We start from the raw sequence: 13473 nt of genomic DNA, 5'->3' as shown, positions 1-13473 counted from the left end.
TACCAGTCACTTTCCTTGAAAGTGAAGAACAATTCCTAATTTGTCTTAAAGATGCAAGGTAGCAGCTATAAAGTAAACAAGGACTACAATTTGCAATCACTTCTCAGGGTTATTTCTAATTTATTAAAATATTCACTCAACTCTGCCAACTGTTCTTCCCCATCCATCTCTGTCCCTTTCTTTTCCCTGCCTCACGCGCAATTAGCAAACATTTATTGGGCACCTAAAACTTGCCAGTAGTCCTTCCGGTACTGGGGAGACTATGTTGAGCAAAAAACCAGACATAATTTCAGGCCTCAAAGAATTTACAATCCAGTGGAGGGAGACAGAAAGTAACTGATATGAATCAAATAAACAACATATAAATGTAAGATCACATCTGTGATTATTAATAATAGGTAACATACAATGACCATTTATTATGCATCAGGCATGGACTGAGCACTTTAAATTAATAGCTCATTTAATCGTCCCACTAACCTTAGGCAATAGGTACTAGGTATGATTAACCTCATTTGACAGAAGAGGAAAGGCAGAGTTTAATATCGTGAACAAACAGGAATTAGGGGCTGAAAATAAAGGGATTTAGCCTAGCAAGGGGAGTCAAGGAAGGCTTCTCTGAGGAAGTAACTGAGCAGAGACTTGAAGGTTACGTTAGTCAGCAAGGGGAGAATGAGGAACCACCCAGGCAGTAGGAACAGGTTAAAGAATGTTCAAAGCCCCTGTGGAAGGCAGGAGTATGAAATATACCCGGATTTAAATTAAAAAAAAAAAAAAGGAAAGGCTTGAAAGGAGGAAAGAACTGGTGGGAATATGCTATGATGGGAATGGCAAGAGGAGAGTTATGCTGGGTAGAAGTGAGAAGGCCAGGCAGAAACAATGGTGCCAGTGTGGATGGAGAAAAGTAGATGCATTTAAGAGATATATGTGGAGGTAAAACACACCAGACTTGGGGAGGGACTGGACATCCAGGGTGACGGAATGTGTAGCAAGAATGATTCCACAATTTCTGGCTGTTGTAACTTAATGAATAATGGTGCCATTCATCCAGACAGGGAACGGTAGAGGCCCAAATTTAGAAAGATAATGGATTTGCTTTGGGACATGTTGAATTTAAAATGTTTTTGAGATATCAAGTACGCATCTGATAGAGGTTTGTCTTTCAGAGTAAAGGTGGCTCCGGACACAGATATTTGTGAGCAATTGACATACAGATGGTAATTTGTCTCGGGAGAAGAGTCAACAAAAATTTACAGAGAGATCTCCAGACGGGGAAAGACAAGCCAAGCTGAGCCACAGAAACCGAAAGAAGAGGGTGTTACCAAAAGAAAGCGATGATCAATAGTCAAACGCTGCTGAAAACTCGGGTAAATGTAACTCTCAAAAGTGTCTGTTGGATTTAACGACCTGGAGGCACTGCTGACTTTAGCCAGGGTTACTTCTATAGTGATCAGGGGAGTGACTGATTGGAGTCTGTTGAAGGGTTAATGGGAGGCGAGAAAAAGAAAGAACTGAAAACTGACAACTCTAGGAAAGTTAGGCTGCGGATGGGGAAGGGGAGGAGAAAGAGAGTGGCTGCGGGAGAGAGATGGGTGAAAATCAACAGTTTATTTTGTTTCATTTCCTTAAGCAGGAAAAACATGAGCGTGTTTAAAAGACGATGGGAAAAATGCTTTGAGGAGTGATGACTCTAGGGAGTCACCCGGCGGTTCCTCCCCGGCCCCCGCTGTCTCCTCCTCCCGTGTTCTCTCCCCCTTCTCCACCCCGCACAGCCCCAAGGCCCACAGCCACCCCGGCCCGCGCCCGGCTCCGAGGCGTCTCCTCACCGCAATGGCCCCCTCGCTCAGGTGGCCCACCATGGTTCCGCCGCAACAACTACTGCGCTCCGACACCCCTGCAGCCCTGGCTCTACTCCAGGGAACCCGCGCGCTCCAAAGCGATTGGCCAGAGGACCTGCGTGCACCGCGAAGACCTCCCGACGTGCGCAGGGCACGGGGGCGGGTTTAGGAGCCGAGCAGCCACCTCATTGGTCGAGGCACGGCGGGCGGCCCACGTGACTCACCGGAGCCCAGGTCCGGGGCCTAGTCGCTGGATTGCGGGGCCTGGGGGCGGGGCGCGGAACCACGGAGCGCGCGAAGCGTGATGCGCGAAGCGTGACGCGGACGCAGCGAAGGTCGCAGAGTGGAGGAGTTCCGGCAGCTTTCCGAGAGTCCCAACTCGGCCTTTGGTGGGCAGACACTGATTGGTAGCCCAGAGGAGTGGTAGAGCTGTTGCCCTAGTAACTCTGCTACTAGATGTAGTCAAAGTATTGACTTGCTTCCTTCAGCAGCCCAGAGCTGAGCTCCCGCAGGTTCCAGACCCTGAGCTTGGCAGAGTGGGGAATCTCTCAAGGTAAAAAAGACCTGGTCCCTACCCTCAGAGGAGAGCACAGTCTGTCGAGGGAATTTCTGCTGTGAGGAGCACTAACTCAAGATAGACATGGTTTGGGCCCCAGGAGAGACAGTGTGCTGCTATCACAGGTGGAAAAATCAGGGAAGGCTTCCCAGAGGAGGTACCATTTGAACTGGGTCTTGAAGAATGTTGGGAAATTTGCCAGGTGGACTCCAAGTGAGGGTAGGGCCAATGAATAGTCTTTGTAAAACCTAGGGAGATGAGTAACCTGGCAAGCTGGGGATAGCTTTGAGTAGCTAGATAGTAGGGTACAGAGGAAGAAGTGAGACTTGAGCATTAGAAAGTAAGCCAAGAGTCAAATAATGAAGGATTTGTACTGGGCTTCCCTAAATGCTAGGAGGAGCATTGATGAATTTAAGGCGGAGTACTGACATCTGTCTCAGTGTGGAAGATGGACTGAATTTGGAATGGGGAAGTGGGGGGGTCTGAGGGCGTGGAGACTAGTTATGACACTCCAGAAAGAATGCCAGACAGGAAATGGTGCGGGCTTGAACTAAAGGAGTGACCTGGGGATTGAAAAGAAAATACTGAACTGGGTAAGAGTTCTGATTCATCATTGTATAACCAGTACCTAGTATGATGCCTGGAACAAAGTAAGCTTTCAATAAATATTTCTGAATGAAGGGATGTTGAGTGAATTGGGGTGAGAAACAATAGATGCTTCCTCAGCATGTAAACAACTATAGGAAGAGACCACAAGAATTGATTTTGTTGCTTCATGCATGCTTGAATGAAATCTTGACTTTCTAGAATTGTGCATTTGTAGAAATCCGAATTCCTTATTTTCTTATTCATTTTTTAGATTTAAAGTAGCATGGATCTGCCCGTGGATGAGTGGAAATCATACGTACTTCAGAAGTGGTCTTTGCTCCCCAAGTCCATTCAGGTTACAATTTCTACAGCAGAGACTTTAAGCGATATCTTTCTTCACTCATCTTCGCTTCTTCAGTAAGTGAGTGGAAGCTTTAACCAGGGAAATTTTGATGCGGAAAACGTTGTCTTTTGTGATTTGCTCTCAAATTACATCTCTTTTTTTTTAATATAAATTTATTTATTTATTTATTTTCTTCGTTGGGTATTCGTTGCTGCACCCAGGCTTTCTTTAGTTGCGTCGAGTGGGGGTTACTCTTCCTTGCAGTGCACGGGCTTCTCATTGCAGTGGCTTCTCCTGTTGTGGGGCACGGGCTCTAGGTGCGCAGGCTTCAGTAGTTGCAGCACACGGGCTCATTAGTTGTGGCACACGGGCCCTAGAGCGCAGGCTCAGTAGTTATGGCACACAGGCTTAGTTGCTCCGTGGCATGTGGGATCTTCCCAGACCAGGGCTCGAACCCGTGTCCGCTGTGTTGGCATGTGGGTTCTTGTGCCAGCCACTGTGCTAAGTGCTTAGTAAACAAAAAATACATCATTTAAAAAAAGATAGACAAAGATCCTTACCTTTGAGGAGCTTAATTGTAGCAAGGAAGGACAGACAATAAACATAAATAAGTTAAAATATATAGTATGTTAAAGGTGAGAAATACAGTAGAAAAAAAGGAAAAATTGAACAGGGTAGGGGAAGTAGGCAGTGCCAGGAGCGAGAGTACAGACTGTAGTATTAAGTAGTGTAATCAGATATGCCTCATTGAAAGAGTGAAAGTGGAGCAAAGTCTTGGAGATACAGGAGTTAACAAAGTAGCTATCTGAGAGAAGAGCATTCCAGGCAGAGATCCTAAGGTGGGAGCGTGTCTGGCATGTTTAAGCAACAGCAAGTTGGATGAACAGCTAGTGGTGGATGGACAGAGTAAGCCAGAGGGAGAGTGGTAGGAAATACCATCAGAGAGGTAATGGGACATGCATGGGAGTTGGGGAAGAGCAGGTGGCACAAATCGAGTTGACCCTTTCTTAGTGCCTTATCTTTTTACCCTGAGTAGGAAGTTATTGCGGGGTGTAGTAGGCGGAATTCTAAAGATGCTCCCCCTGCCCCCACGCCAGCATTCTGGTCCCCTGGTTACTCAATCCTGGTCCCCTGGTTACTCAATCTAACATTAACCTAGGCACTGCTGGGAAGGGATTTGGCTGATGTAATGAAAGTCCCAAGCCCCCTGACTTTGAGATATAATTACTGGGTGGGTGTAACCCAATCAGACCAGACCTTTAAAAGCAGAGAGTTCTTCCCAGCTGGTAGCAGAAAGGGAAATCAGAGAGATTCAAAGCATGAGGTGTGAATGCGATTTGGCTGACTTTGAAGGTGGAGCTACATGACACATGACAAGGAATGCAGGAAGCTTCTAGAAACTGAGAGTGCTTCCTGGCTAACAGCCAGCAAGGAAATGGGGACCTCAGACCTATAATTGCAAGGAACTGGCTTCTGTCGGTTCTAAACTCAACATCCTGGATGAGTTTAGATATAGATTCTTGCCCAGATCCTCTCTATAAGAGATCACCTTGATTTCAGCCTTGTGAGACCCTAAGCAGAGAGCCCAGGTAAGCCCACCTGGACTTCTGATCTACAGAACTGAGGATAATAAATTAGTATTGTTTTAACCTGCTGAATGTGTGGTAGTTGTTACACAACGATAGAAAACTAATTCACAGGGTTTTGAGATAAGAGTGATACGATCTGATTATATTTTAAACAGATGTCTGCACACAACGACCCACAGGGTAAATCCATGCCACTGCCTGTTTTTGTGTGGCCATCAGCTAAGAATGGTTTTTACAGATAAATATTTGGAGTCAATTTGATGATTGGGAACATTGGCTTTGAACCCCAGTTTAGCAAAATGGTATCCATTTTTTAAAAATTTTTTTCATTCTTCTCATTAGTAGACCTGTGTTACAAAAAAATTGTACTCAATTATTATACCTTGAATTTGGTCAGTAAATGATTTTTACAAGCGTGTTTTTTCTTTTGTTGTATAAGCACCTATGTAATAGCCTCGATTTTACCTCTTGGCCCAAGCAGGCTAAATATTTACTCTCTGGTTTTCTAGAGAAAGTTTGCTGATCCTTGGTTTTTTTGTTTGTTTGTTTGTTTTTTTGCGGTACGCGGGCCTCTCACTGTTGTGGCCTCTCCCGTTGCGGAGCACAGGCTCCGGACGTGCAGGCTCAGCGGCCATGGCTCACGGGCCCAGCCGCTCCGTGGCATGTGGGATCTTCCCGGACCGGGGCACGAATCCGTGTCCCGTGCATCGGCAGGCGGACTCTCAACCACTGCACCACCAGGGAAGTCCCCCGGTCCCTGTTTTAAAGGATTGCTCTGACCACTGTGTTAAGTATAGCAGGAGTAAGAGTGGAAATAAAGAGAATTGTTGGAAGGCTGTTGCTTTAATCCAGGTGAGAGAGGAGGTGATAGTAATTTGGGCCAGGGTGGTAGTAGTGGGGATGATGAGAAGTGGTTGGATTCTGATGGTATACAAGATAAATTGATACAGCTTACTAACAGCAAAAAGGAGTATCAGTAAGAATCCAAATTTGAAGTTTTGGAGCACTGAAAGGAATATAAATCAAAGAAGAGGATTTGTCTGATTGTTTAATGTTGGAGTTCCTCAAGACTCCAGCCTAGGCTCTTTCTTAGTCACTCTCTATTCTCAACCGGTTCAGCCTCATTCACACCCATGACATCAATTACCTCCTATATGCCAATTACCCTTAAAATTATATCTCCAGCCCTCACTTCTTCTCTGAGACACAAATGTCTAAATCAGATGACTACTTAAAGCCTCAAAGATACTTAAAATTCAACATATCCAAAACCAAACTCACAATCTTGTCTTCGAAATTAGATTACCTTCCAGTGGTGTCTATCTTAATGAACTGCACTGCCTTATTTCAGTTCCTAAAACTAGAAACCTGTGAACCATTTATATATGTGTGTGTGTGTGTGTGTGTGTGTGTATGTATATTTATTTATTTATTTATTTTTGGCTCTGTTGGGTCTTCATTGTGTGCAGGCTTTCTCTAGTTACAGCAGGTGGGGGCTACTCCTCATTGCAGTGCATGGGTTTCTTATTGCGGTGGCTCCTCTTGTTGCAGAACATGGGCTCTAGGTGCACGGGCTTCAGTAGTTGTGGCTCGCGGGCTCTAGAACGCAGGCTCAGTAGTTGTGGTGCACAAGCTTGGTTGTTCTGTGGCATGTGGGATCTTCCCAGAGCAGGGCTGAAACCCGTGTCCCCTGCATTGGCAGGCGGATTCTTAACCACTGCACCACCAGGGAAGTCCCCCATTTTATATTTTAAAATAACTCATGATCATTCCCCCTTTTTACTTCAGATCATCATGATTCCTTAGTGAATTACACCACTATCCATCCAGTTGCTGCCCAGAAACCTAGGAGTCATGCCTGATTTTTCCTTCTTCCTCATATCCCGTATTAAATCCATTGCCCAATTTTGTCCATTTTAGGACTGTGAATGCTGAATTTCTTTCAAATTTAGCAAATATGACTTCTGCTTCTGGATAGGATATAATAGGTCACAACAGGCAGTACTTTTGAAACTAAAAAATACTGATATGACAATAATCATATTTTTAAAGACACCAGAGAGCAACAAGGACCAGAGGACTAAAATTCCAGAGAGGGAAGACTCCCTCCTAGGCGTTCGCTAGCCATGGTCTTTCCTGGGGGTAATTGAAGGCTGAGGATCAGGCTGGCCCCAAGCACAGGGACTGTCCTGGGGGAAACTGAAACCAGCAGACCTTTTGGCGGTCATTTGGGGCTGATGTGATGGATTGGAAACTACAAGATGGCCAAACTCAAGGCCCAAATTTAAAGTCTGTTTGCCTCATGGGACGTTTACTGAGTTCTCAGGAAGTGCAGGAGGCCTACCAAAAAGGCAGAATACAATCTCCCGCAATCTTGCAATGCTGAGGAGCAAAATCCCCCTAGTGGAAAGGGGCCTGCAACAAACACACATACAATCTTCCTATCAAGACATTTGCTGGATTTTGAACCTCTGGTATGATAAGTTAAAAATCCTAGCTCAAAACATCCTGAGACCAAAACTTTCAGGCATGAGAAGACAGAGACCTCCAGTCTCTCAACCAAAAGCTCAGGAGGTCCACACCCAAGAATAGGAAGAAACCAGAGGAGTACTGAGTTTTAATAAAACTGTAGACCAATGCTGATCAAATTCAGCTCTTGATAAAGGTAGGCCAGCCCCTCATCCTATCTGCCTAGCAGGGGAAAGGGGGCACTTTCATGGTGGAAGGTGTTGTGTTGCTTCATTGTGTCTTCCATACATAATGTGTCAGGAACACAAAATTACTAAACTGCGGAGGGACATTAAAATGACCCATAATGAAGAGAAAAAATGAACATTAGAAATAGATTGACTGATGTTTACATACAGGAGTTTGTAGACCAGGTCTTTTAAATAACTGATTAACATGTTGAAGAAACTAGAGGAAAAGGTGGACAAGGTGGATGAAAAGATAGATTCCAACAGAGAATTGGAATCTATAAAAAATAATAAATTTCAGTACCTAAAGTAGTCAAAAATCATAGACACAGAAAGTAAAATGGTGGTTGCCAGGGGCTGAGGGCCGGGGAGAATGGAGGGTTATTGTTTAATGAGTATGGAGTTTCAGTTTTACAAGATGAAAAGAGATGGAAATAGATGTTGATGATGGTTGTATAACATTATGGATGTATATAATACCACTGAACTATATACTTTAAGATGGTTGAGATGGGGGCTTCCCTGGTGACGCAGTGATTGAGAGTCCGCCTGCCGATGCAGGGGACACGGGTTCGTGCCCCGGTCCGGGAAGATCCCACATGCCGCGGAGCGGCTAGCCCCGTGAGCCATGGCCGCTGAGCCTGCACGTCTGGAGCCTGTGCTCCGCAACGGGAGAGGCCACAACAGTGAGAGGCCCGCGTACCGCAAAAAAAAAAAAAAAAAAAAGACATTGCAGTCTGACCACTGCCTATCTCTCTGGCTTCCTCTCTCACCACACTCACCTTTCAGACATATGGGCCTTCTTTTAGTTCTTGATGTGCGCTATGCTGCTTCTTGTCACATGGTCTTTTCTTAGGGTATTTCTTTTGCCTGAAATGCTTTTCCTATGCACTCCACCATGCCCTTACTAATTTCTCATCCTTCAGGCTCAGCCACATCTTCCTTAGGAAAGCCTTCCCTGAGTCCCTGCTGGGTCATCTTCATTTTTTATGCATTTACAACACTGCATACCTTTCCTTTTTGTATTTGTGTAATCATTTGATTAATGTCTATCTTTACTACTAGACTATAAACTCCATGAAGGCAAGAACCATGTCTGTATTTGTTTGTCTTTCTGCAGACAAGAGTAGTGTAGTGTCAAAAAAACAGGTACTCAATAAATATTGATTGAGTGATAGTTTGGTAAAGCTTTTAGTTCAGTGGCTGGCACATATTAATACTCAGCATGACACGTGAATGAGAGCCTTATATATACACATAAACACATAACCTTTCAAGTTCAAGGTTTTCATATTTATCTTTGTGCCAGCAGCTATTACCGTGTCTGGCACATAGAGGCACTCCGATTTTGGTTGAATGAAATAATTCAACCTTGCGCCTTGCCAGTTCAGGTACTAGGTACAATTAGGGTTATACTTTTTTTTTCTTTGGCTTGTTGTTTTTCTTTTTTATTAATGTTAGTAAGATACAAGTACATTCTCATCGCAAAAGATTGATACAATATTTAATAAAGTAAAACATGAAATTTCCCCCTTAGCCTTCTCATTCTCTTTCAGAGATTACCACAAGTTATTAGAACTTTCTATTTCTTTTTTATGTATTCTCGTACATTTGTACATAAATGTGCACGTATCTTCTTCTCCTCTATTAGATTAGATTATGTGCTTTGTTCTTCGAGGGTTTTTGCAACATCACACCTTAATCTTTTTAGCAACCAAATGAGATTGCTAGTATATTATTGCCACAACTTACTTATTTGTTTCCCTATTGATGGGCAGTTATGTTCTTTCCAGGTGGTGGTTTTTGTTTTTTTACTGTCACAAACAATGCTGCAATGAACAACTTTTATATATGTTGTACATATGTTTAGAATTTAAGATAGATTCTTAGAAGATTTGTTACATCAGTGGTTATGAGCAATTTAAATTTAATAAATACTTCCAAATTGTCTTCCGAGAAGGCTTTACCCACTTACCATGAACATATCCTCGCCAACGTTAGAAAACAACAGTCTTTTTTTTTTTTTTGCCGCACCGCACCACATGAGGGATCTTAGTTCCCCCACCAGGGGTCGAACCTGTGCCCCCTACGGTAGAAGCACGGAGTCTTTTTTTAAAATAAATTTATATATATATATATTTATTTTTGGCTGCACTGGGTCTTCATTGCTGCGCACGGGCTTTCTCTAGTTGCAGCGAGCGGGGGCTACTCTTCATTGTGGTGTGCGGGCTTCTAATTGCGGTGGCTTCTCTTGTTGTGGAGCACGAGCTCTAGGCATGCAGGCTTCAGTAGTTGTGGCACACGAGCTCAGTAGTTGTGGCTCATGGGTTCTAGAGCACAGGCTCAGTAGTTGTGGCGCATGGGTTTAGTTGCTTCGTGGCATGTGGGATCTTCCCAGACCAGGGCTCGAACCCGTGTCTCCTGCATTGGCAGGCGGATTCTTAACCAGTGCGCCACCAGGGAAGTCCCATGAAGCACGGCGTCTTAGCCACTGGACTGCCAGTGGGACAGGGAAGTCCCAGAAGGCAACAGTCTTTAATTTTGGCAACCTTAAGGACAAAATAATCTTGTTTTAATTTGCATTCTGATTACTAGTGAAGTAATGCACCATTTCTGATATTACTCATTAATATTTGTTCTGTGAGTTTTTGTTTGTGTCCTTTGCCCATTTCTCTAGCGGGTTGTCTGTCTTTCTCTTAATAATTTTTAAGGGGTCTTCATGAGTCTGACTATATATTTCTTTGCTATTATATATGCTACTAATTTTTCTCCTAGTCTATTATTTATCTATTTTTATTTTACTTATTGTGTCTCATTATATATAAATTGCATGCATGTATTTTAACTTTTTTACAGCCGTTTCTGTCTTTTTCTTTTATGGTTTCTGGGTTATGTGTCTTAGGATAGTCTACTCTTCCCCAAGATTATAAAAATATTCTTTATTTTCTTCTAACTTTTTTGGTAGTTTTGTCTTTTAGTTTTAGCTCTCTAATCCATCTGGAATTTATTTTTGTGTGTGATGTGAAGGAATATTCTAAGTTTTATTCCAGATAGTTTTCCCACGTCATTTATTGAATAGTCCATCCTTTCCTCAGTGCTTCAAAATGCCACATTTATTAAATTCCCACTTATCTATAAATGAGTTTCTAGACTCTACGTCTGTGCCAAAACCAAAGAGTTTTAATTACTGTGACTTTATAGTATCATACTAGAATTTTTTCAGTTTCAAGTGACAGAAACCCAGCTCAAATTAGGAAATCTATAGGCTATGGAAACTAGGATGTGCAAAGGCAGATCTATTTTTAAGCTGAGTTGTATCCAGGAGCTCAGAAGATGTCATCAGACTCTATCTCTTCATCTGTCACACAGACTCTCTCCACCTGGTGGGCAGTATAACCATTGGTAACCTTGAGCGCCTGCTGATAATAGCTTAATAATCACAAGAAAAGAGGTCATCTTTCCTAAGAGTTTTGGCAAAAAAGCTCTGGGTTGGACTCTGACCAACCTAACTTTGATGGCATGCACACCCCTTCAACCAAAGATGTGGGCTCCTCTGATTGGCCAGGCCTGTAACACATGCCCAGCGGTCTTGCAAAATTGGGGTCAATCCTACTTCAACCACAAGGAATGGTTTCGCCCCTGAGATTTTGTTACCAGACGTGGTGAGAAGGAGCAGCTGAAAGCAGGGAAGTCTGGTACAAATGTGGCTTTGCTATCTGTTAAGCCAAGTTCCCACACACATATACACAGTCATTATTCTTTTTCAAGAATATCTTGGCTATTTTGTGTACATTTCCCCCATGTGAACTTCGGAATTGACTGTCAAGTTCAATAAAAAGTGTTGTTGGGTTTTTGATTGGGAATTTATAGATTCATTTAGGGAGACTTGACACCTTTACAATATTAAATTTCCTCATTCACGTAAAGGGTATGTCTTGCCACTTGTTTAGGCCTTCTTTTATGTCCTTAAATAAAGTTTTATCATTTTCTTTATATAGGTTTTGCACATTTCCTCTTAGATTTATTCTGCTTCTTACAAGGTTTTTGTTGTTCTTGTGAATAAGACTTTTCCCCCCAATTACATTCTCTGACTGATGATCGGTGGTATAAATATAAGCTAGGAATCATCTTATAATAGGCCACCTCACTGTACGTTCACATTATTTCATCATTTTTTATGCCAATCCACTTAGAATTTTTAGTAAGTATATCTGCAAACAGCAATCCTCCTTTCAAATATTTGTACCTCTTCTTTTACTTTTTAATTATAGCATTATTTAGAGCTCTGGTGCAATGTTGAATAGTAACAGGCATTTAGGACATTGCTATAGGTTTATAGTATATACCCTTTATCAGTTTAAGGAAGCTGCACTATATTGTATCATAAATAAGTGTTGAATTTTATCAGTCCTTTTTTTTGATATATTTTGGGAGGAATGATCATTTTCTTATTCCACTTTAATCTGTTAAGGCAGAATTGACATCAGTAGATTTACTGAAGCTGAACTGTTTTGGAGAATAACTCTGGTTATCATCTAACATTTTTTTTAACACAGGGGTAGATTCAATTTGCTGAGGTTATTTTTAGGATTTTTATATCTATGTTCTTAAATGGTATTAGACTATATATTTGTGTGTGTGTGCTCTATTCATCAGCTCTTGGTATCAGGGTTATGATAGCCTCATAGTATGAACTGGAGAGCTTCCCATATTTCTCTATGCTCTGAAATAATTTATATAATGTAGGGATTATTTGATTCTTTAAAGCTGGTAGAAAAATCCTGTAAAACTATGTAGACCTGGTACCTTATTTATTTATTTATTTTTGTGGTACGTGGGCCTCTCACTGCTGTGGCCTCTCCTGTTGCGGAACACAGGCTCCGGACGCGCAGGGCCAGCGGCCATGGCTCACGGGCCCAGCCGCTCCGCGGCATGTGCGAGCCTCCCGGACCGGGGCACGAACCCGTGTCCCCTGCATTGGCAGGCGGACTCTCAACCACCGCGCCACCAGGGAAGCCCCCCTTATTTTTTTAAATATTTATTTGTATATTATTTATTTATTTATTTTGGCTGCACCAGGTCTTAGTTGTGGCATGCAAACTCTTAGTTCCATCATGCATGCGGGATCTAGTTCCCTGACCAGGGATCGAACCCGGGCCCCCCTGCATTGGGAGCACAGAGTCTTACCCACTGTGGACCACCAGGGAAGTCCCTAGACCTGGTACCTTATTACATGGAAATATTTTCCTTTTTTAGTTTATTTTTTATCAGAATAATATGCATGTAGTATAAGAAGTCAAATAGTACTTCAAAACTTATAAAGAAAAACAGCAACTCTCGCTTACTCTTCCCCATTTCTATTCTGCAAAGACTGATATTTAAAATCATTCTGTTTCTTCCAGCATTTAATTTCGTATTGCTAAACAGTATGCTAATATTGCTATTTTTGAATTTTTAGTTTTAGATGCCAAATCTAGCTCTCTTACCCCCAACTCACATGTATATACTTTGCTTTTCCCTCATTGTATCATCATAACTATATTATAATTTATAATATATAACCAGTAGAATATGATACTGGTTAAACCAGTTTTCAATGTGTATATCCTTATGTGTATGTAAATATCATACGAACCACAAAGTATACTTTGAATTACATTTCCTTTCTTGTACAACTCTTATTTTCCCTGAAGTAAATAATTGCCTCTATTTTTATTAGTTCTGTGTATCTCTTACTACTTCATCCCCAAACTTCTCTACTTAACAAGTTAGTTCCAAAGAGCTGTTTGTAAAACTATTCAATCATAATCTAAAATGACCAAAAAAGATTTAAATTTCTAATCTCCATATGTTTGCCCAGTAA

The 13473-nt window shown here is 42.2% G+C and overlaps 2 protein-coding genes across 7 annotated transcripts in view; one reads left to right on the top strand and one right to left on the bottom strand.

Moving 5' to 3' along the window:
- Positions 1 to 1989, bottom strand: part of RPA1 (replication protein A1) — a 56343-nt gene extending 54354 nt beyond the window's left edge. Inside the window, exon 1 of the mRNA XM_030861843.3 lies at positions 1827 to 1989. Coding sequence (XP_030717703.1) covers positions 1827 to 1859 — 33 coding nt within the window. The 5' untranslated portion in view covers positions 1860 to 1989. The remainder of the gene's footprint in view (positions 1 to 1826) is intronic.
- Positions 1990 to 2096: 107 nt separating this feature from the next.
- Positions 2097 to 13473, top strand: part of SMYD4 (SET and MYND domain containing 4) — a 40052-nt gene continuing 28675 nt past the window's right edge. For 2 of the 6 annotated variants that reach the window (XM_070044415.1, XM_060290038.1), the window contains exons 1-2: positions 2097 to 2391; positions 3254 to 3399. In XM_070044415.1, the coding sequence (XP_069900516.1) occupies positions 3266 to 3399 (134 nt within the window). In that variant the 5' untranslated portion in view covers positions 2097 to 2391; positions 3254 to 3265. Of the gene's footprint in view, positions 2392 to 3253; positions 3404 to 13473 lie in introns of those variants that run through there. The other 4 variants (XM_030861838.3, XM_060290037.2, XM_060290039.1 and 1 more) reach the window with 4 other exon arrangements.

Source organism: Globicephala melas, chromosome 20 (genome assembly GCF_963455315.2).
Source record: "Globicephala melas chromosome 20, mGloMel1.2, whole genome shotgun sequence".
Classification (NCBI taxonomy): Eukaryota; Metazoa; Chordata; class Mammalia; order Artiodactyla; family Delphinidae; genus Globicephala; species Globicephala melas.
Note: the sequence above shows the minus strand (reverse complement) of the source record. Positions and strands in the feature narration are given on the sequence as shown.